The sequence below is a fragment of the Natrix helvetica genome, assembly GCF_964273705.1.
Source record: "Natrix helvetica genome assembly, chromosome: 1".
In the NCBI taxonomy this organism is placed as follows: Eukaryota; Metazoa; Chordata; class Lepidosauria; order Squamata; family Natricidae; genus Natrix; species Natrix helvetica.
Genome location: NC_138548.1, coordinates 279543637 through 279564760, shown reverse-complemented (window position 1 = coordinate 279564760; position 21124 = coordinate 279543637). Strand labels below are relative to the sequence as shown.

The 21124-nt window shown below is 38.3% G+C and overlaps 1 protein-coding gene across 1 annotated transcript in view; it reads right to left on the bottom strand.

Moving 5' to 3' along the window:
- The window catches only part of SEC24A (SEC24 homolog A, COPII coat complex component), a gene marked incomplete at its 5' end in the record, with an annotated part of 40930 nt that extends 24706 nt beyond the window's left edge, over positions 1-16224 (bottom strand). The window contains 4 exons of the mRNA XM_081937048.1: positions 6048-6125; positions 6903-7031; positions 8962-9453; positions 15900-16224. Coding sequence (XP_081793174.1) covers positions 6048-6125; positions 6903-7031; positions 8962-9453; positions 15900-16224 — 1024 coding nt within the window. The remainder of the gene's footprint in view (positions 1-6047; positions 6126-6902; positions 7032-8961; positions 9454-15899) is intronic.
- Positions 16225-21124: the final 4900 nt, after the last annotated feature.

Here is a 21124-nt window from a genome sequence, read left to right as displayed (position 1 = left end):
AATGGCTTTAAATTACGAATGGAATTCTCATGTTTGAACAAAAATCTAGTCATTATACTGTAATATTTATTTATAGGTTTGACATGTGGCACCAATCTAAAAGAACTCTGAATGGCTTATACTGCTCTCTTTCAGTAAAAAAAAAAGTAAAAAGAAAAGTAAAAAACAAAGCAAAGCAATTAGCAACTGTAGCTGAAATTTCAAAATGTTTCACATCTGAGGAACATGATAGTTGTTTAATATAGTTAAGCAAAAGAGCTACATATTCCTTATACTATTTACTTATACCATGTTTCCCCCAAAATACGACATGTCCTGAAACGAACGCCTTGTCACATTTTTCGCGTGGGCAAAAATATAAGGCCACGCCCAAAAATAAGCCCCCTGGACACTCACCCCTCTGGCCAGGCAGAGCACCGTGCACCGATCTAGTGGTATCTCGAAGGCACCAAGCACAGGAGCCGGGGGGGAGAGGCGCTCACGTTGTTCGGCGCCTTCAGGATACCACTAGGTTGGGGAGTGAAGTTCTGCCTGGCCGGAGGGGGGAGTTGCCGGGTGGCTGCTCCCTTGCGAACTGGCTCCCGAAGAGCCAGGCACAGCCTCAGGGGCGAAGCAGCCATGAGGTTACCACGCTCACAAGCAGCCACCCAGCAAACTCCCTCTCCAGACGGGCAGAGCATCATTCACTGAACTAGGGGGTATCCCTAAGGCGCCAAGGCACGTGGCATTCTGCCCGCTCCCCAGCTCCCACGGCTTGGCACATTTGGAATACCCTCTAGGTCAATGTATGGCGCTCTGCCCGGCTGGAGAGGGGGGCTACATGAGCGCAGGTTCTACTCCCACCGCACTCCGAGCATAACTTCTTCTCCGGCTTCCAAACTCGGCTGCCGAGTTTTCCAGCAGCAGCTGCTCTAGGAGCGCGCTCTATGGTTGTTGGCCGGCTGCCAGACAGAGAGTCTTCCAGACAGAGAATCTTCCAGCAGCCAGCCCACAACCACAGTGCACACTCCTAGAGCGGCCGCTGCTGGAAGTCTCAGCAGCCGAGTTTGGGAGTTTGGAAGCCAGAAAAGAAGTTTTGCTCGGAGCGCGGCGGGGGCGGAACAGGCGCTTGTGCAACCCCCCTCTCCAGCCGGGCAGAGCTCCATGCACTGACCTGGGGGTATCCTGAACGTGCCAAGCCACAGGAGCTGGGGAGCGGGCAGAGCGCCACGTGGCTTGGCGCCTTAGGGATACCCCCTAGGTCACTGAACGGTGCTCTGCCCGGGTGGAGAGGAGGTTTGCCAGGCAGTTGCTTGTGAGCGTGTTCACTTCATGGCTGCTTCATCCCAAGAATGTGTCCTGCTCTTCGGGAGCCAGTGCGCAAGGGAGCAGCTGCCTGGCAACCCCAAAACAATAAGCCCTCCCCCTATAATAAGCCCAAGGCCATATTTCGTGAGGCAAAAGAAAATGAGACCCTGTCTTATTTTCGGGGAAACACGATATCAGAACATGAACTCACCAACATTAAACCAATATTGGCATACAAACAATAGTTTGAGGACAGTGTACCTGTGCTACTCTCAGTGGCATCACTGGTGACTCTCATATCAGAGTTAGCTAAAAGTAGTGTTCCAGTGAACACTTGGTATAGTATTCATAACTTTAAAAAGAAATTCTATCACACAGAAATAGGAATAGATTATTGTAACAAAAAACAGATTACAGCAAGCAGTTGTTGAAAAGAAAATAAAGATTTTGTTCAATTAACTTTCCTTTTCATATGATTAAGAACAGATACTTGAATAACATATAGGTAGTCATTCCCAACAGTAACTGGGACTGGGAATTCCAATGCTAAGTAAGACACAAGATCATGTGATTGTGCTGTCTTATGATAGCAATTCTAGCAGTCCCAAATGCCGTTGAATCTGGTTGCAGAATTCTTTGGTCACTTCGCCATTTGCGATCTCCTATTAACTTTCCCATTGACTTTGCTTGTCAGAAGCCAGCAGAGAAGGTTTGCAACAATGATCATATGACCACGGGCCACTGTGATGTTGTAATTACAAGCCAGCTGCCAAGCAACCAAGCTGCAATCGCATGACCATGATGTCTAATAAAACACATTATTACATTATCTGGAGGACCACATCAAAAACTGCTAATGGAAATCTGGGAACAATATCATGAAGAAATAGATGGAACTATCAGGGCCACACACTATTTCCAGTTATTTCTCTTGGCAATATTCTCAATAACAGCTAGGCCCATCCTTAACTTTGGATATCAGATACAAGAGACTTTTTTTTTTTTGCTAGGACTTCACCTGAATATATTTTTTACATTCAAAGTTCAATGTTTTTGAAGTAATCCAGCCAGTGCTTAAATCTGCAGATTCGCTAGCATCATATCTTTTGCACATGGATTAGCTTTCTTTTGTACTTTATTCTGGAAAGTGTTGCCTTTAATTAGGAATGCTGGTAACATGTTTTCAAAGTTTCATAAGAATTCTAAGTTGAATCACGGAGTGCTCAAGCATGTAGTTCACCAGTAGGCAGAAAAATTGTGGTTAGGAAATAGACAAAATAAATTTTAACCACACATTAAAAATAGACTTCTTAGGTAACTAGGACTTGGGGTGACTACTGCATATGTTTAGGAAGAGCGCAGCAAACTGGATCTGATATTCACAAAGCAAAGAGAAAGTTGAACAACTATGTTCCGCAATGTGATGCAAGCTTGAACCTAGAGCCAGAAAGTAGAAAGTAAATAAAAACAGCAGCTACTACAACTGCAAAATCACATGAATCCAAATTTCCATACCAGCAAAGGGATTTCATCAACATTGTGGAACTTTGGACCTTTTTGGACCTGATGTTTTGGATACTGAAACTGAGGGAAAATGTATATAAAACCATGCAGTATGAATGCTTTATAGTCTCAAATCTACAATAAACAAGACTGGTTTGCGCTGCTTCTTTGTTCCAAATAACAGACCTTCAAACATGGATTAATGTCTTGTTACAGAAGGTCAGCAAGGAGACAGTTTGCCGCCACTTTGTATAAATAAAAATGGATCGCAAAAGTTGTTATAAAAGGCATGACATGTTGTCCAAGGTTGTTGGAAGAACCAATTCACCAAGGACATGGCTTACTTTCACTTTTCCCAAAGCTTGAATGTATCAGAATCAGATGCTGATTCTCACCTGAGCATGCTGAAAATTTCCTAACTCTTGACAATGAATCCAGCCATTTGTTATTAAAAATATCAAGCACAAAAGGTGGAGAATTTTAAGTACACTTTATTGCCCTGAAACACAATACTGTTTCCCTGAAAATAAGACCTCTCCAGATAATAAGCCCAATCGGGCTTTTGAATGCATGCACTAAAATAAGCCCTCCCCCCAAATAAAGCCCTCCCTGAAAATATTGCAATACAGCAGCAGCCATGAGGTGACCGCGCTTGCCACCTCCTGCACCTCAAAAATAATAAGACCTCCCCGAAAATAAGGCCAAGTGCTTATTTCGGGGTCAAAAGGGGGGGAAACACAGTATTAACCAGCTAGCTTGTGAACCATTCTTGCAACCAAAGACCATGAGGGTTGTGGTAGTGGATGGATTAGATAAAGATCATACAATGGGGCAAAACTCAATAAATGTCTCATGTAGTAACAGAAATTTGGGGCTTAATTGTGGACGTAGATAAAGACTACCTGTAATGTCTTTCATTGAGTTCTTGTCAGATCATGAAACTGGTTTTCAGGAGATAATTCAGAAACAGATTGCTTCTAAGATCCAATTAAAATTAAACACTTTTTTTTCAAACCAACCATTGCTAAGTGGCTTCCTCCTGTATCAATTGTTACTGCCATTTCTCTTGTTCTGTAATTAAGGCAAAACTGATTTTGATAGACACTTAATGTATGTGAAATGTTATACAACTGTAATTTGCTCCTGTACTGATATAGACTCAAACATATGTAACTATGAAATGTACTGAATGCAAAATGAATTACTAAAAACTTATATTCTACATGTACTTAAGGTGGATTTACTTTTGTTTATTTTTGATTAGTTGTGTTTAGAAGGGCAACATTTTAATGGATATTCAGATTACTGCATTTTTCAGAGTATAAAACACACCTTTATTTTGCAAAAAATGGCCGTGTATAGCCTTTAGGAGGCTTCCAGAGTGCTCCTGGGGAGTACAAAGCTCTATAAGCCTCCTAAAGGCTATGCATGCCCTTTGTTTGACGAAAAACGGCCCATTTTTTGCTTGCTTTTGCCCCTTCCCCCAGCCCCCAGGAACACTCTACAAGCCTCCTAAAGACTATACATGCTCTTTTTTTGACAAAAAGGGCCCGTTTTCGTGAAAAATAAGCTTTTGGGGGGATGTCTGCAGAGTGCAAAAACCTTTTTTTTTAATTTGCCTCTTCAAAATCTTGGTGTGTCTTATACTCTGAAAAATATGGTAAATAGTACACATAGTTCTTGATTTCCAACAGCTTATTTGGTGACCGTTCAAAGTTACAATGGCACTGAAAAAAGTGACACGACAGTTTTTCAGATTTACAACACAATTACATGTGGTCACCTTTTGCAACCTTCTGACAAGCAAAATCAATGGGCAAGCCAGATTCACTTAACAACTGGATTACTAACTTATCAATTGCATTGATTCACTTAACAACTGAGGTAAGAAAGGGAAAAAATGAAAATTCAACAAATGTTTCACTTAACAGAAATTTTGAGCTCAATTGTGGTCATTAGCTGAGGACTACCTGTATACCCTCTTCTCCAAGGTCATTAAACCAAAAGTGACCCATTCAATATATATTTTTCTTGCTATTTATAAGAATCTAGAACAGTGATGGTGAAAAACGTGTACTGTATTTTACTTCAGAGATCACTGAGGTAGAAACCTCACAATTTCTTAAAAGAATTCATTTTTAGCATAAATTAATGAAATCTAGATATAAAAATATTTGCAAATTTTAGAATTCAAGAACACCTTCCAAAAATGCACAGTTAACTGAACTGGAACTGGTCTGGTTTCCAATTTCACAAGTATTTATCTACTTCTTTGGTTCTAAGAGCATTTTTGTTCTAAAGTAATATTACCCTAAAACATTTGGTCTTCATTATTCTGCTTCATATTTACTTTTCAAAAATGAAATATAAAACTGCATCTTTGATTACTAATACCTATTCACATACTGTAGAAAAACTATTCAGATTATATCAACAAGAATAGTTTTTTTAAAGTAAAAAATGAAGATTTCAGAACTTTTCTAACTAATGAGTAAATCATAATTTAAATGAACTGCCCCCATTAGTGATTTAAATCTAATATACCAAGCATTACACATACCTAACAATTATTGTAATGTATAATTTCTATAAATTGGGAACATATGTTGGTTTTCATTAAGGTTTAACCAGCATGACAAAAGTTAAATCAAATGATTTTAGACCAAATCATTCTTCAAGACAATTCATTTTATACTACACCCCAAATTCTTGTTACAAAAACCCAATTAAAGTTGAGTCATGCAGGGGCAACCTCTTTAATTTAAGGAAAATAGAAATTGTTATTAATAGTCAACCACAAAGAAAAACTTTTTAGGCACAATGTTTTTAATGGATAAATTTCAAAACTGTTTTGCTTTGTTGATAGTTAACCTAGCATTTTCATTGTTAACTAATTATGACTACAACTTTGTCTTGAGGTTTTAAACAAATCCATTACATCCTGTTTAAACAGACATTTCACATCTTGGTTAAAACCAGACTATAAAATGCTGCTGAGAGAAGTATCATAATATTTCTAAATGTCTGTTAAATTACTGCAGGTGTCCATATCACTTTTAAGTCACAGAGTTATACATAATTTATAAATATATGTTCAATTTTCAATTCCAGAAAGTACATTTCCTCTATACCAAAATAGTTCATAATTGTGTTGTATGGCTGTTTTGAAACAGTATATGGACAGGCACAACAGAAACAATTAATTCCCCATTTAATTTACTTTTGAGCAATGGAAATGGAAGAAAAAACTATCTTACCCAGGAAACCACCTCCTTCTATTGCATCGAAATTGTTTGGGACTGATAGTCCATCATTAGCAGGGCATGTAGCATCACCTATTAACAAAATAATCTATTAGAAATAAGTAACACTGATCACAGCTGATATCATAATGTAGATTGTAAATCATAATTTACGGCTTAACATTATGTGTAAATAGGGCCGTTATGACCCATTCAATATACTACGGTTAAAATAAATCATGGCTCAGTAGAATATATAAATTTAGTCCTTGTTTATGAAGTTAAAAAAACGTGGTCCATAAAAAATTATGGTATACTACCATGTTTCCCCCAAAATAAGACCTTCAGGAACTTTTTCTGCGACCAAGGCTTTCCTGAAAGCCTCTGCAGCTGATAAGAGCTCTGGATAATCCGGAGCTCTGTTATCGGCTGCAGAGGCCTTCAGGAAAGGCTTGCCAGCTACCGAAGAAATGGGCCGGCAAGGCAGCTGCCAAGGTGTGCGAGGTCTGGCTGCAACTCTTCAAAGTTAAGTAGTAGGGCAGGTCCACATCCCCTCCCCCACATCCCCACCCTAGCTTAATTTTTATCCATGCACATTGGAGTGGGCGGGGTCTTAAATAGGGCTTATTTTGAGGGTAGGGCTTATATTGGGCGCATGTGTAAAATCAAACTAGGGCTTACTTTTGGGGTAGGTCGTATTTTCGTGGAAACAGTGTTTTAATTTCTTTTCAGCTGTTAATAGGTTTCCTTTTCTCCTAAATAAAGTATCACCACTGGAATTGAATTATATTCAATTACTCTTGCATAATTCATGTTTTTGCTCTTAACTGGATGAAAGCAACTTCCTCTAATAACCACATTAATGCTTACCTTCTTGCATACTTGCTGAGTACTGTACAGCCTGGGATGCAGTGCTTGCTGGGGGAGAAGCTAATGGGGGAGCAGAGGGGTGTGTATAAACTGGACTTCCAACTGCAGAAGGTCCTAAAGGAGGTTGAACTGGAAAATAAATTTAACTGATTAGCTTGCGGTGAAACAGTATCTACAAGAACCAGTAGAACTTACACTTTTTCTCAGTTTCTCAATGAATTAATTTTGATACAGAGTCTGTTCATTTCTTAGTTAGCACAATAGCAATAGCACTTAGATTTATAAACCACTTCACAGTGCTTTACAGCCCTCTCTAAGTGGTTTACAAAGTCAACAATATTGCCCCCAACAATCTGGGTCCTTATTTTACCAACCTCAGAAGGATGGAAGACTGAGTCAACCTTGAGCCTGGCAAGATTCAAACTGCCAAACTGCAGTTAGCCAGCAGTTAGCAGAAGTAACCTGCAGTACTGTACTCTAAACGCTGCGCCACAGGGGTGGGCACTATGGCCCCTTTACGACCTATGGATTTCAACTCCCAGAATTCCTAGCCAGCTACTGTGTTGAAGTCCACAGATCGTAAAAGGGCCATAGCTGCCCATCCCTTCTTACAGCTTAGTGCTAGGTATAAATCAAATCATTATTGCAGATTTTGGGGGGGGGGGGGATACTACAGTAATTTAAGTTTAATGTTAACATAAGCAAAATCACAGATCTTACCCAATGCAATTATCCCATGAGAAGTTGCTGACGAAGACGAAACACATTACTACAGAATCATACAGTGTGTTTCTACAGCTAGAGATGGATTGTTAGGTTTCCAATTCCCTTAAATACTACAATATAGTGACTCACATACAGTTGTTCTATGCAACTATATGTTCTATATAAGTGCATCATATCATTTTATAGACAAGAAGTACAGAGCATTTAGCAAGAACAGAGTTCAGCAACACAGGCCAGCATATCCATTCTACTGCAGGGTATGAGAGGGATAGAATGTTCTCTACAGCTACCCTTTTTCTCATCACCACATCAGCACTACTTATCTGTGGCAAGACAGAATCAATACAGGTAGTCCTCGACTTACAACAGTTCATTTAGTGACTGTTCAAAGTAACGACGACACTGAAAAGTTTGACTTATGACCATTTTCACAGTTATGACCGTTGCAGCTTCCCCATGATCACGTGATCAAAATTCAGACACTTGGCAACCAGTTCATATTTATGACCGCTGCTGTGATGTGATCACCTTTTGTGACCTTCTGAAAAGCAAAGTCAATGGGGAAACCAGATTCACTTAACAACCGGGTAACTGACTTATCAGCCACAGTGATTCACTTAACAACTGTGGAAAAAAGGTCATAACATGGGGCAAAACTCACTTAACAAATGTCTCACTTAACAACAGAAATTTCAGGCTCAGTTGTGATCGTAAGTTGAGGACTAACTGTACTTGCAAGTTCATATTACAGCCCATCTATATATTAGATTCTACCATGCCACACAGTTCTACTATAAATTTCTTAATAGAAATATCCCAGAAATATCAGAGAGCTGAAAATTCACTAAACAACAAATCAGCTGCCAGCTAATGACTCACATTAAACAGCAAGAATTTTTTTTAATTACTAATGAAAAAGAACATTATTGCTAATTAGGGTTTGAAATCTTATTTGTTTAGCCTACAGGATTGAGGACTCTGCAACCCTCCAGATATAATATTCTTTATCTTTGGCTATACTGGTTGATATTGCTGAATACTGTAACCGAATTACAACTTGCAGTACTGTCAGCCAACAGAGCATTTGAAAGAGACTAAACTGGTTTTCCAACTCTGTCATGAAAGGGGAATCCTTCTGACACAAATTTGTGGAATCTTAGAAGTTGTAAAGCAGGAGGAGACTGAGGGAATCCCATTATTTTAGTACAAGCCCACTTATACAATCCTCGGTTTCATGTTCATAAGCATATCAGGAATATCTGGGATGAAAAATACCTAGGGTTTTTCCCTAGATGGGATATAATGAGTCTGGGAATTGCTTCCTTTTTCTTACCTTGCCTCGTATAGGTGTTGTGAATTGGAGGACCTCCAGCAGAAGAAACATAATGGTAGTTTGTGGGCAAATTTGTACTCCCTGATGGCAACAAGGGTGAAGTTACCGTGTGAGCAAAATGATTTGGTTGAGATACTATATTAGATTGAGTCAAAGGATTCTGCACATATTGCCAGTTTGAATTAGCTGAGAGATTATTTCCAGAATAAAAACCACCATCAGAAGTTGATATAGCAGTTGAGTTCTGCAAGAAAGAAGGCATTTGGGCAACAGGACTTTGCTGTGATGCTGTCAGAGAAGATCCCATTGGGGTTCTATTAAGCGTCTGACCAGAAGGTATATTCCAAGATGTGCCATGGCTATATTGTCCGGAGGTGGCATGCAGAGGATTCTTTGTTGCAATTTGCTGAGTATACATATTTGGGATCGAAGAGTTATGTCCCTGTCCATCTGATAAGTGTGATGAATTCATCAATGAGCCTGGCACAGGACCTAGAGGAAGACATTTCCAATTAATAAATGAGAAACATTTTTGTTGAGAAACCTTAGGTTATTTCAGTAATTAAAATAAAATGAATAAGGCCAACCACTAGCTTTAATTGGCTTTAGAAACTGCCAAACTACGCAGAAATCCCACAGCTTTATTACTATAAGTAATTCCACAATAAAAGGTCAGGATACTTAAGATGTGTAAGTGAATCCCGACAACTCCACAACTGTACAAACCCTCTCTTTAGCAATGGCTTAAAAGAAGTCATAGGGAAATACTGGAGAAGTAAAAAAATAAAAATATTCCAAATGAAGTATAAGCTACCCATGGTCACCATCAACCTCAGCATTACATTAAATTATGTAATTTTAAAAAGCATGCATTTTTGTCAACAGAATATAACCATTACCTGAAAATAGAGAACAATTATCTGCACCTAGTGGGGAAACCTGGAGGCATGATGGTATTACAAGACCTCGGGGAAGGGACTGACAGAAAGAAATACATCAGCTACCTTCTTTGCTGTGGCCAACTAGGTATATTTTCTAACAGCATGTGCTGTTATTTCAAAATAGCTATACGGATTCTATATTTTATCAAAAGAATAAGGAAAAAAGTGGCTGTTTAACCTTTTGTCAATACAAAGTAACAAAAAGTAATCTTTTACTCCAAAAGAAGATTTGGGAAAATAAATATTAATGTGGAAGGTGAGACTAACAGGATGGCCATGTTTTCCCACATAAGGGGGGGGGAGACACCCCCCTCCCACATTATTCCTTATTTGTCAAAAGTTATACAAACTCAACCAGGATCTAGTCCATTTATTTCAATCATATGTATTTTTAATAATGTTCTATGCTGGAACATAAACATTTAAAAGACTCTCTTTAGCTTGATCTCTTTTTCTGTCCTAATACTTTTACATTTTTCAATCTGATTTTAAATCCCAGTCATTTCAAAAGCTGCTCTGGATCCCCAAATTAAGTCTGATTGAAACTTATTCAACTAATCAAATCATGTGCATGTCTTCAATGCTATATAATTGGTCAAACAATTTATATAACAAGCGCTGAATGATAACCAGATAAAATTAATATGTTCCTGTATGAAAAAGTACATATTAGGTATTTCTTCAAATTTTCTGCAACTTGAAACAAGAGTCTCAAACTGATGGCTCCCCACCTCACATCCAGTGACAACAGGAAATAGGCCAACATCTTGTGCGGTAGCTTCAAGTAGACCACGTGTACAGACAGCTGCACTTTTAGCCTCACACTGAGGCATTGCCAACCAATCAAACAGTAGCAGTGGCCGTGGAAGCAGGTCCTGTCCCTGCCCGCAATTTACATCAAGCTAAGGCTAAGGGTGCAGCTGTGTCTTGGTCTACTCCCTGTGGATGCAGATGCTTTTCACCCTATTGTTAGGAGGGGTCGCAGCAAACAGTGGGCCGAGCAGGCTCTAGCAGGGTTGAACTTGTGCTCCCATTCTCCCAAGGTGTCTCAGGGAAAGACCTTACAGAGGGAGACAGCGGTGGGATCTGTAAGCCAACTGCAGGGCAACAGCTGGGCCCAGCTGTGGTAGAACAGAGGGATCCCAGCTTTCCCACTGCAACTTGTCCTGCCCATATATTCTCCATGCAAGAATGACTCACTACACACCTAGCTCTAATACCAGTAACAACTGCAACTGTGACGACACAGCAAACATGGCAGCCAAAGTGAAATGATGAATAAGGATGGATAAAAATGATGGATGAAATTTACATTAAAAAGGTCAAGTTTAAAATGAGATGGTACAAGTTCTCTTAAAAATTTACACAAATGCAAAATGAAAAACATAACTTCTTTATAATATATAGTAGAAGCAAGACATGATAACAGGCTTGTTAACTAGATTTCTCAGTAAAAGAGCAATGACTAAGAAGGTTAATGAATGGTGAATATGAGTACAATTTATACAATAAAGAATCCATGCAAAGAATGGAGGAAGCAAAAAGAAAACAGAGCACACTATTGCAGTTTCAAGGATTTGAGAACTAAGTTCCTTATCCAAAGCTATATTTAGTAAAAATTAATAATATCAAAGGACAATTAATTCTACCACCTTTTGGAAAGTTTTAATATAGTTTCTCAACTGTAGGAAAAACAGACAGACCATTTTATCTAAATCTGAATTTTCTGATTAAGTACACACACTTTCTAAAATTGTACCTACCTTTCTCGGAATTCTTAAGACCATTCATTCAAAGTTATATCAAAGAATATATAAGTACAGGTGGTCTTTGACTTACAACAGTTCATTTAGAGACCATTCAAAGTTGCAATGGCATGGAAAAATGTGACTTATGACCATTTTTTAGTTATGACCTTTGCAGCATGTGATCAAAATTCAGATGCTTAGTAGCTGGTTTATACATATGACTGTTGCTATGTTCCAAGGTCATATGATCACCTTTTACGACCATCTGACAAGCAAAGTCAGTGGAGAAGCCAGATTCCCTTAGCAACCAGGTTAGTAGCTTATCAACTGAAGTGATTCACTTAACAACTATGACAACAAAGGTCGTAAAATGAGGTAAAGCTCACTTAACAAATGTTTCACTTAGCAACAGATATTTTGGACTCAACTGTGGTCATAAGTCAAGGATTATCTTTCAACAGTTCGTTTAGTGACTGTTAAAGTTACAAAGGCATTGAAAAAAGTGAGTTATGACCATTTCCCACACTTATAACCATTGCTGCATCTCATGGTCACATGATCAAAATTTGGATGTTTGGCAACTGACTGATAGTTATGATGCTTGCAGACCACCTGTAATTTTATTGAGAACTACAGTGAATAAGCTGATTTTAAGTAATTAAATACAATGTTCCTGACTATGGATTTATATCACAAGATAATCAAACTCACCTGACCAAAAGCCATTAGAATTAAATCAGCCAAAATAAGAACCTATAGAATACATACAGTATGGGCAGCTTTAAATTCAATAGGACCTATAAGAAATTTTTAACTGAAATTGCCTTGAAATCAGAAAGTAGGGGGCACCTTAGCAACATTTCTAGTTTTTCAGAGCTGTGGCAAATCACAATGATAAATGACTTTTGTGGGGGGATGGATACTGCTCACACTGTGACAATTCAAACATCAGATTCTAAAATGTGCTATGCCCGTGTAACTAAATACAGCATCAAATTATATAACAAGTCTAGAGGACATCTCCTTTGGGGAAAGTGTAAAAGCTTAATGTTCCCATCCCATCATTCCATACAATAATTCCCATAGAATGTTCAGGATCAGAATTCATTTCTCTACATAGAAAATGGCTAATAATTGCAAGGCAGCATGAACATAAATTTTCCTATTACTTCAGAAACAAATTGGAATTCTAATTATGTTTCTTTGTAACACTTTAGTTTTCCAAAGCAATATTCAGCATCAATGCAAATAAATTAATGACTTAAATTTTTCTCGGATACTCAGAAAATCAGAGATTGGAATTTCTGCTACATACAATGCCTAATTCCATTTCCTCTTCCTTTTTACATAGGATGTCAGGTCTTATTTTCATTTTTATGGAGTTACAGAAATGTGATTCCTTTAAATATTATTAGTGAATTCCAGTTTCAAACAGACAATGAATACTGCCACTACTGGGTTGGAAAAGCAGAAAGGTAATGGAGAATGATAGTTTTCTATTTTGTCTAGCATAAGACAAACATGCTTTCTGTTTAGGCTTTCCCTGATTGTAAAAACAAGAGGAATCTATCATTCCTTAATTCAGAATTATACATTTTTAATAAGAGAGCATTCTTATATCAACCGGTCACGTAGTAACTTCTGTATGTATATTGTTCTATTTAAAACTGCAGTTTACTCAGAATTACTGCCTCTATTGCCGCAGAAGCTGCACAAGATTGTGGGTAACCACAAACCACATTCAGAATTCTGTGCAAGAAAGTCAAAGGAGTCTTGGGATATTTTAAAAGCTAAAATACATGTACTTAATTAATTAAAATATAATTTAAAGAATTACTTCTAAAAAAATAATTTTAATTGACGCCTAAAAGACTTTAGAGCACAAATATCAAGATTTTCCAATATTTTAAATCATCATAAATCCACATAGACAAACTAAAATATAAGACCTATACAAGTTTAAAATTGTTTCAACTAAAGAAAGATAATACACCATACAGGTAATCCTTGACTTACAACCATTTGTTTAGTTACCTCGAAGTTACAACGGCACTGAAAAAGTGACTTATGAACATTTTTCATACTTACAACCATTGCAGCATCCCTGTAGTCACACATTCAGACACCTATTTAATGATGATTGCACTGTCCTGGGATCATGTGATCACCTTTTGACAAGCAAAGTCAAGTCAATGGAGAAACCAAATTCACTAAACTGTGTAACTAATTTAACAAATGCAGTGATTCATTCTATAAGAAAGGTTGTAAAATGGGGCAAAACTCATTTAACTGTCTTGCTTAGCAAGATAAATTTGGGGTTCAATTGTGATTGTAAGTCAAGGACTACCTAGAGCATCTGGGGCTTTTTCATTTGAAGTAAAGAAAGATAACATGATAGAATATAAATTTATACATGGTATAGAAAATACAGATCGAGCAAGTTTTTTCTTTCAACCTCAGAATTCAGAGTTACTTATTGAAACTAAATATGTTGAGAATTCAGGAGTGTTAAAACAAAGTATATTTTACATAATGCATAGTTAAAATGGGATTCACTGTTTCCTTTAGCCAAATGTATAGCTAATATTTTTGATAACAGGTAGTACACCTAAACATCAGCTAGAATTGTAAGTCATGAACTACTTGTACCGTAATTTGCATCAAGACCAAACATATTGATTAAAAATCACATACCATGCCTATATGTCCATCTTGATTGATTTGCAAAATATCAAGAATCTTCTGGCCAAATGCTACTCTTCCTAAATCAGTTTGCAACACACTAAACAATACCACTGGCTTGCATTCTTTCTACATCTCTATTTGTTGCCCACCAGCTCCAGCAACGATCCTGTTGCAATAAACAATCATGTCATTTCCAGCTAACTTTATGTCACTATCGCTTTACAATTCAGGATGCCCATATTGATTTAGAATTCTACACTTCACATGTGAATAAGAAACTCACATAATGTAACCTATGATCATTAACTCCAAATTGGTGTAGTAAAAGGGGAAAGGACAAAGTTCTGTATTACAGAACCACAACTTATGGAGTCACAGTTTCAATCTCTTGAGAAACAAAATTTGTACAACTCCTATAAGTACTAATACACCTTGATTTTCTTCCTAGACCTACAAAAAATAGAATACTAATTACTGTCAATATCCAACTATGAAACTATACAGTGAAACACAGCTAAAGATTGGCTATTGCTCTATTTTTACTAGAAGAACACACAGGTCCGCACACAGATGAGACACAATTTACATAGTTCCTCAACCAGCCTCATTTGTCAGCTTTGAGTTCCAGAAAGGAGGAGACATTGAGCAACTAGTCAGCTGAGAGATTTTCTGATTATACCAGCATAATGAACTCCTTAAACCAGGAGCATTTGAATTATGCACAGCATTCTTTACACCCACAGATCCCAGAAAGCATTCTGTATGCAATTTTCTTCACAACAGTGCTTTCTTATATATATATAAGAAATAATATATAATATACATATATATATATGTAGGGTATTCTTTTGCAGAAGAATGCTCAGCTGGGAAGCCTCTCAAAAGAGTAACTGATCAATTAATTGTACAAAGACAAATATTGTAAACCATCCCGTTTTCTAAAGCTATATAAACTCACACAGCGTCAATAGGTTGCAAGCCATATTAGGGTACTGCCATATATATGAATATATATACTCTGCTACGCAGTTTAACCTATTTCTCCCTCTGGGAGCCGCTTCCCGTGTGTTCGTGTTAAATTCTGGGAAATACTCTCAAGCGGCAGAAGCGTTTCATCGTTACGAGCATCGCCAGGGAGTGAAACAGGGAGCGCCCATCGCTGTCTCGTCCCCAAGAACGCTAAGAAAATGCTCTACAGCTGCTACGAGTGCGAATGTCACGGCTGCAACTAGTCCTTTCTCCCAAGACCTCCCTATGACCCTCAGCGCCTTCCAAGCACGGGTGCCATCGCGAAGGGAAGCCAGGGCCTCGGGATGGAAAACCAGGGGAGCCCGCCTAGCAAAAAGCCCGTCTTCTGCTCGAAGTGCCATCCAGCTCCGCGAGGGGCTACAGCCGAAGGGCGACCCACGCCACGTACCGCCGCCACGTACACGGATCCTCCGCACTCCCGGCAGCCCTGCCCCTCCGCGGCGTGACATATGACTGTCCTGCCGAGAGGAGCCAGAGATTCAAGCCCCCTTTAGAGGAGCCAGTGATGACCCGGGGTGCGGCCGGCTTCACTCACCATTGCTGTACGGCTGCTGCTGCGGCGGCGGCTGGCCGGCTCTAGTAAGGCTATTATACGCGGGCCTTCCCGGCTGGGCCATAGCAGCAAGCAAGAGGATCGCTTCGCGGGTGTCTCTGAGTCTTGCTCCGGCGCCAAGCCCAGGAGGGGAGGCCCTGCTCTTCACACCGGAAGAAAGTAAACCAAGGCCGCGCAGGCGCACTCGGTACACGTGGCACTTCCGGAACGGAGGATCCCGCAGCCGTAGGCGGGGCTTAGAGTTGAAAAACGGTGGCCCTTGGAGGCGCGGTAGAGATTTAAAGGAATAGCGCTCTGGGGACGTCATCGCGGCCGGGTTTTGCTTTAAAAGCGTTGAATTGACAGGCGGGATTCAGTGACACCTTAGGCTCACCTTGCTCAGAGCCCAATTTCTGCTCAGAACCATCAATGGGTAAATTAATAAGTCTTCTAGGATTTGGAGAGTGAATTTTCTTCAATCCTGGGAAATCAGCTCACCCAGACTTTGAGATTTAGTATGGTGTAAAGTCAGGTCAAAAATGCATAAAGATATATGGTATGTAATATGTAAGCAAACCGTTTATAGTTGCAAATTTATAAAAGGAACAGGATAATTTTCTAAAGTAAAATCACACTGGTTCCTGATAGTTTCCTAAGCATGTCCGTATAGGGGATTTTTTTCTCTCTCCTTTTTTCTTTGACAACACTGTACAGAAGAGTTTGCCACACTGCATCATCTGGCGTGATTTTTCAGCTTTCCAGTGTAGCTTATGCTGCAACTGTGATATTTCTTAGACTTCTGCCACCTAAGCAGAGGTGATGTGGCTCATTTTTGACATCAGCAGTGGCATCTGCAGAATCTTGCACTATGTTGCAATACAAGTTCCACTTCTTATCTACATACAGAAGGGCTTGTTTCACAATAGAACACTGCGTTCAACTTTCTTCCCTTCTCTTGCTTCCATGGCACCCACTACATTTCAGGCAGGTTTAGCTAGGCGACAACTTCTATAACAGTATTTTAAAAGATAAAAGAAGGGTATTTTTAAGATTCTGCAAAAGTTTGATAGTTTTAATCCAAACATCAAGATTTTTTTTAAAAAAATGACAGCTTAACTAAGGAAAAAATTAATAGGGAAAATGACAAAGAGGAAAATCAAAGCCGTCCTCTCAGCTGAGTACTTTGCAAAATTAATCTTTTATATGATTTGCTGAACTGATTTCCCATAAATATGGTGTTCCAGAGCTCTGTTGTTGCATTAAATTCCAGCCAGATAACAAGATACTTTAAGAGGGGGGGGGATAATTATGTTAACATAATGGCCATAATGGTCTATAGTTCAAATAGTTTGGAAATGTTCCTTATTGATTCTACTGTAGTCAACCAATCTTTATGAAGAAATCTATAGTGACTAATGTGACAATTCTGACAATGTTGCTTGTCAGGCCAGATTTACTGCCAAGCCAAATCCTTAGCCTAGGGCTGTCAAACTCCCAGCCCACAGGAGGGATGCGTCATGCGCTGACCACATCCGGTTTAGTGAAAGGAGAAAAAGTCCTGACGTCATGTGACACCCCCATGACGACGTGAGTTTGACACCCCTTCCTTAGCCTCATCAACTTCTCTGTTCCAGTTCTCTGCCTCCCTGCTTTGCATACTGGCAACAGCACCCATTCTACAATCTCCTTTTACTGAATGAACACAGAGAGAATCGTTGTTCATGAGCTCATCAAGTAGCCCTTTCACCTGCCCTCACATCTTCATTCCCAAAACCTGGAATAATTCTGGTGGAAGAAAGAATTTCATATTATCTAGCACTCCCTAAAAGCACAGAGCTTGTCGCAATAGGCATAGAGATGCCCATCTGCATTTGGCAGATTTAACAACCTGACAAAGAGCATCCCAGTCACTATTGGTACTTAACACTATTGATGGATCTCCTATTGATCCACACAGAGAGAGTGTTGAATGGATTCTATGCCTTTGGAAGATGCATGATACAAAGTGAAAGATATATACCGGCAATTGCCTCTCAGACTTGTTATGGTCTCTATTGTGTTACTGTATGGTGTGGAATAATGACTCAGCTTGGTATAGTGATCAAGGCATCAGGCTAGAAATGAGGAAGCAGTCTCACCCTACACAAACGCCAGCTGGTTGTCTTCAGGCCAGTCACTCTGTCCTAGGAAGGAGGTAACATAAACCACTTCCCAAAAAATAAAAAAAACCTATAGGAACTACTTAGTCAAATGCTGACTGAAGGGGGGGGGGAACACCTGCTGTTACATCATAGCCTATGCTTTGTTGTGGTGACAACACAATGTGGCCACAATGGTTTGTGGGGGTTTTGTTGACCTTTTCTATTCTTTTGATTCTAATGGGAAAGACATAAATTTTCAATGAAAATTCAGTTCCACTAGAGATGTCCTCAGTTATAGGATAATTCTTTAGTCTCCCACTCAGCAGAATTCAATCGCAGAATTTTATCTTACAATTTTAATCATACAAGACACTAAGCTCTATTAAATTTAACAGATACTTTTGAATATGTACACCCACACACACACTCACACACACACAAAAAATATAAACAACTATGGCAAACCCAAAAGTAAGAAATATATCCAAGAACTCTAGGTATTGATGAGTCTGTTGCTTAAAAGTTAATTAGAATCAAGGCATTGGAATATATATTGTATTAATCCACGATCTCTTAATTCATTCTCTCTCTCCCTCCCTCCCTCTCTCTCTCTACACACACACACACACACACACACACACACACACACACACACAGAGGGGAGGCTTGCCCTTGTGTTTTTTAGCTAATTAGAGAGCTGTTTAGAGAAATTGTTTTGAAAGAATTACAAGGTAAAAACACTAGCACAAGTTGCAAAACAATTTCTACAACTTCTAAAAATTTATCAGCTTTTTTTTTTGCTCCATGATTTGGAGTTGCTATATAAGAAATAACTAGCTAATAACTAAATAATGTGGATCTATACTTCTCCGTTGAGTGTCTAACACATCTTTTAATGTATTCTCAGTTAATCAAAGACTTTTCCATCTGAAAGCTAAATGATTTTGGGGGAAAATCATGTTTTTCAGATAAATGCAAGTGTTTCAGAACTAGTTACAGGTCCTGGACAGACTTCATCTGATTTTCAGGCTGTTGATACTCTATAAAATGTAGACATTGTAACTACTATACATCCTTTTATGTAGTAAGACAACACTTGTTTTCACTAGTAACTGTTTCCTGGTGTGCCAGTGCTACTTTTGCAAAACCTTATTAATGTGTTTGTTTTTTTGTTTTGCAAATACTTTGCAAATTCACAAATATTGAGGATGATTATCAATATTCCCTTGCTGTTTGGGGATAATTTGTTAAGTGTTTTTATATTTTTCAATATGTTGATTCAGAGGCATCCATACCTGAGCAATATATATTTTAGTTTTAATCCTACAATTAAAGTGACTGTAAACATTGTTGAGCAAGATACATCTGCTCTTATAAATATATTATTTAATAAGCTTTGAGGACAATATTATATTTTAAAAATCTGCTAAAGTACTTTTAAAGAAACAACTAAAACTGCAATTCATATAAATATTTACTTAGGAATAGATCCCACTGAATATAAACATATATAGGATTCCCAGCTGAAAAAATTCAGAGTGAGGACCAACTGAAATTTATTTGGAATAACAATATTACAACTATACCAAATGTATTATGAAATTAGTCACGTTAATAAGGAATTGAATTAAATGATCTGGAAGGCTCATTTTCAATCCTTTAATCCTGTAATTTCTGTAATAATCTGAAATTATACATTTTATAAGGTATAAATTAGCTTTCTGTGATGTTCTGATAGAAAGGAAAGAGAAATTGAAAATTCCAATTAGTAAATCATATCATCTTAATATGCATTTATTGTGGTTTCATTGTCAGAAAACCAATACAAGATTTAGAATTGCATAAATAAATTACATTTTGTGATTTCCAATGTTACATAAACAACTTTCATACAAATGTTTAGCATTGCAACATAAATTCTGATATGCATACAGATGAAATTGTTCTTGCTCCACAATTCTTTTCTAAACCCATCAAAATTGTTATTTTAAAAGCATTTGGTAAATTTACTTGCAGTATAATACATTTCCTTCTAGATTTTTAAACTTCTGTTTAGGATTAAGTGTTAGACCTAATATTAGCTCAATTTCCTAAAAACTGGTTGAACAGCATGCCTGCTAAACTCATCTATAATGGTGACAGAGCTGACTTCAATTGTCTTAGTGGTTTTACTGAGAACTCATGTTCTACATGTCAGACTTTTATTCAGAAGACAATGAAATTGGGACATAAGATTCCATATGCTTCTTTGAGCATGACAAGATACAATGGGTGAAAGCTTTACAGAGGGAGATGCAAACTTGAAATAAGGAAAAATTTCCTATGAAAGCTATTAAGAGGTGGGATAGCCAACCTCCTTAAGTTGTAGAGGTTCCATGATTGCAGATGTTCAAATAAAGCTTGGAGAGATATTTATCTGGAATGGTCAGAAGATTCCTACCTTGGGTAGAAGGTTGGATTAGAAGACTTCAAGTCTTCTTCTATAGAAGATTTATATAAGTCTTACAGCACAATCTACCTCAAAGAGTGCTTGTTATGGGAAAAGAAACAGGAGATGGAAGTGCAATGTCTGGTATAATAATACACTTTTAATGTACCATAATACAAAGCTATTTTTGCTGCAAGCAATTTACTCTTCACCATATAGATATTTAGGCACTTCTATATGAAACATTTATTAAGCAATTGTGATTTACCTCTTCCAATTTCATTTTGTGCTTATAGAACAGTAAAGGCAGAAAGAGAGAGAGAGATGATAGGTGGATGTAAAAAATGAATATGGATGCCCATCTCACAAAAAGTTACTCTGGGTAGTGAACAATTATATTCATTGGCAGCTGTGTCTGGGAGTATCTTCTCTGTTTTACTACGGTAGGTTACCTGCAGAACTCTCCCTATTTCGTTCCTAAGATCTACTTATCTAATGCGTTCGAAGGGCCATGGCAGCGAGCCCGCCTTAAATACACTGAATTTCCAGATAGGTTTCCTGAAACTCTGCTGACAGCTTGGGTTGCGAGGCTAACTTGTGCGTCCAGTCCTTTCCATGTCAGCCGTGAAGGGCAAGCCCCGGAGGCTGACCTACGGGAA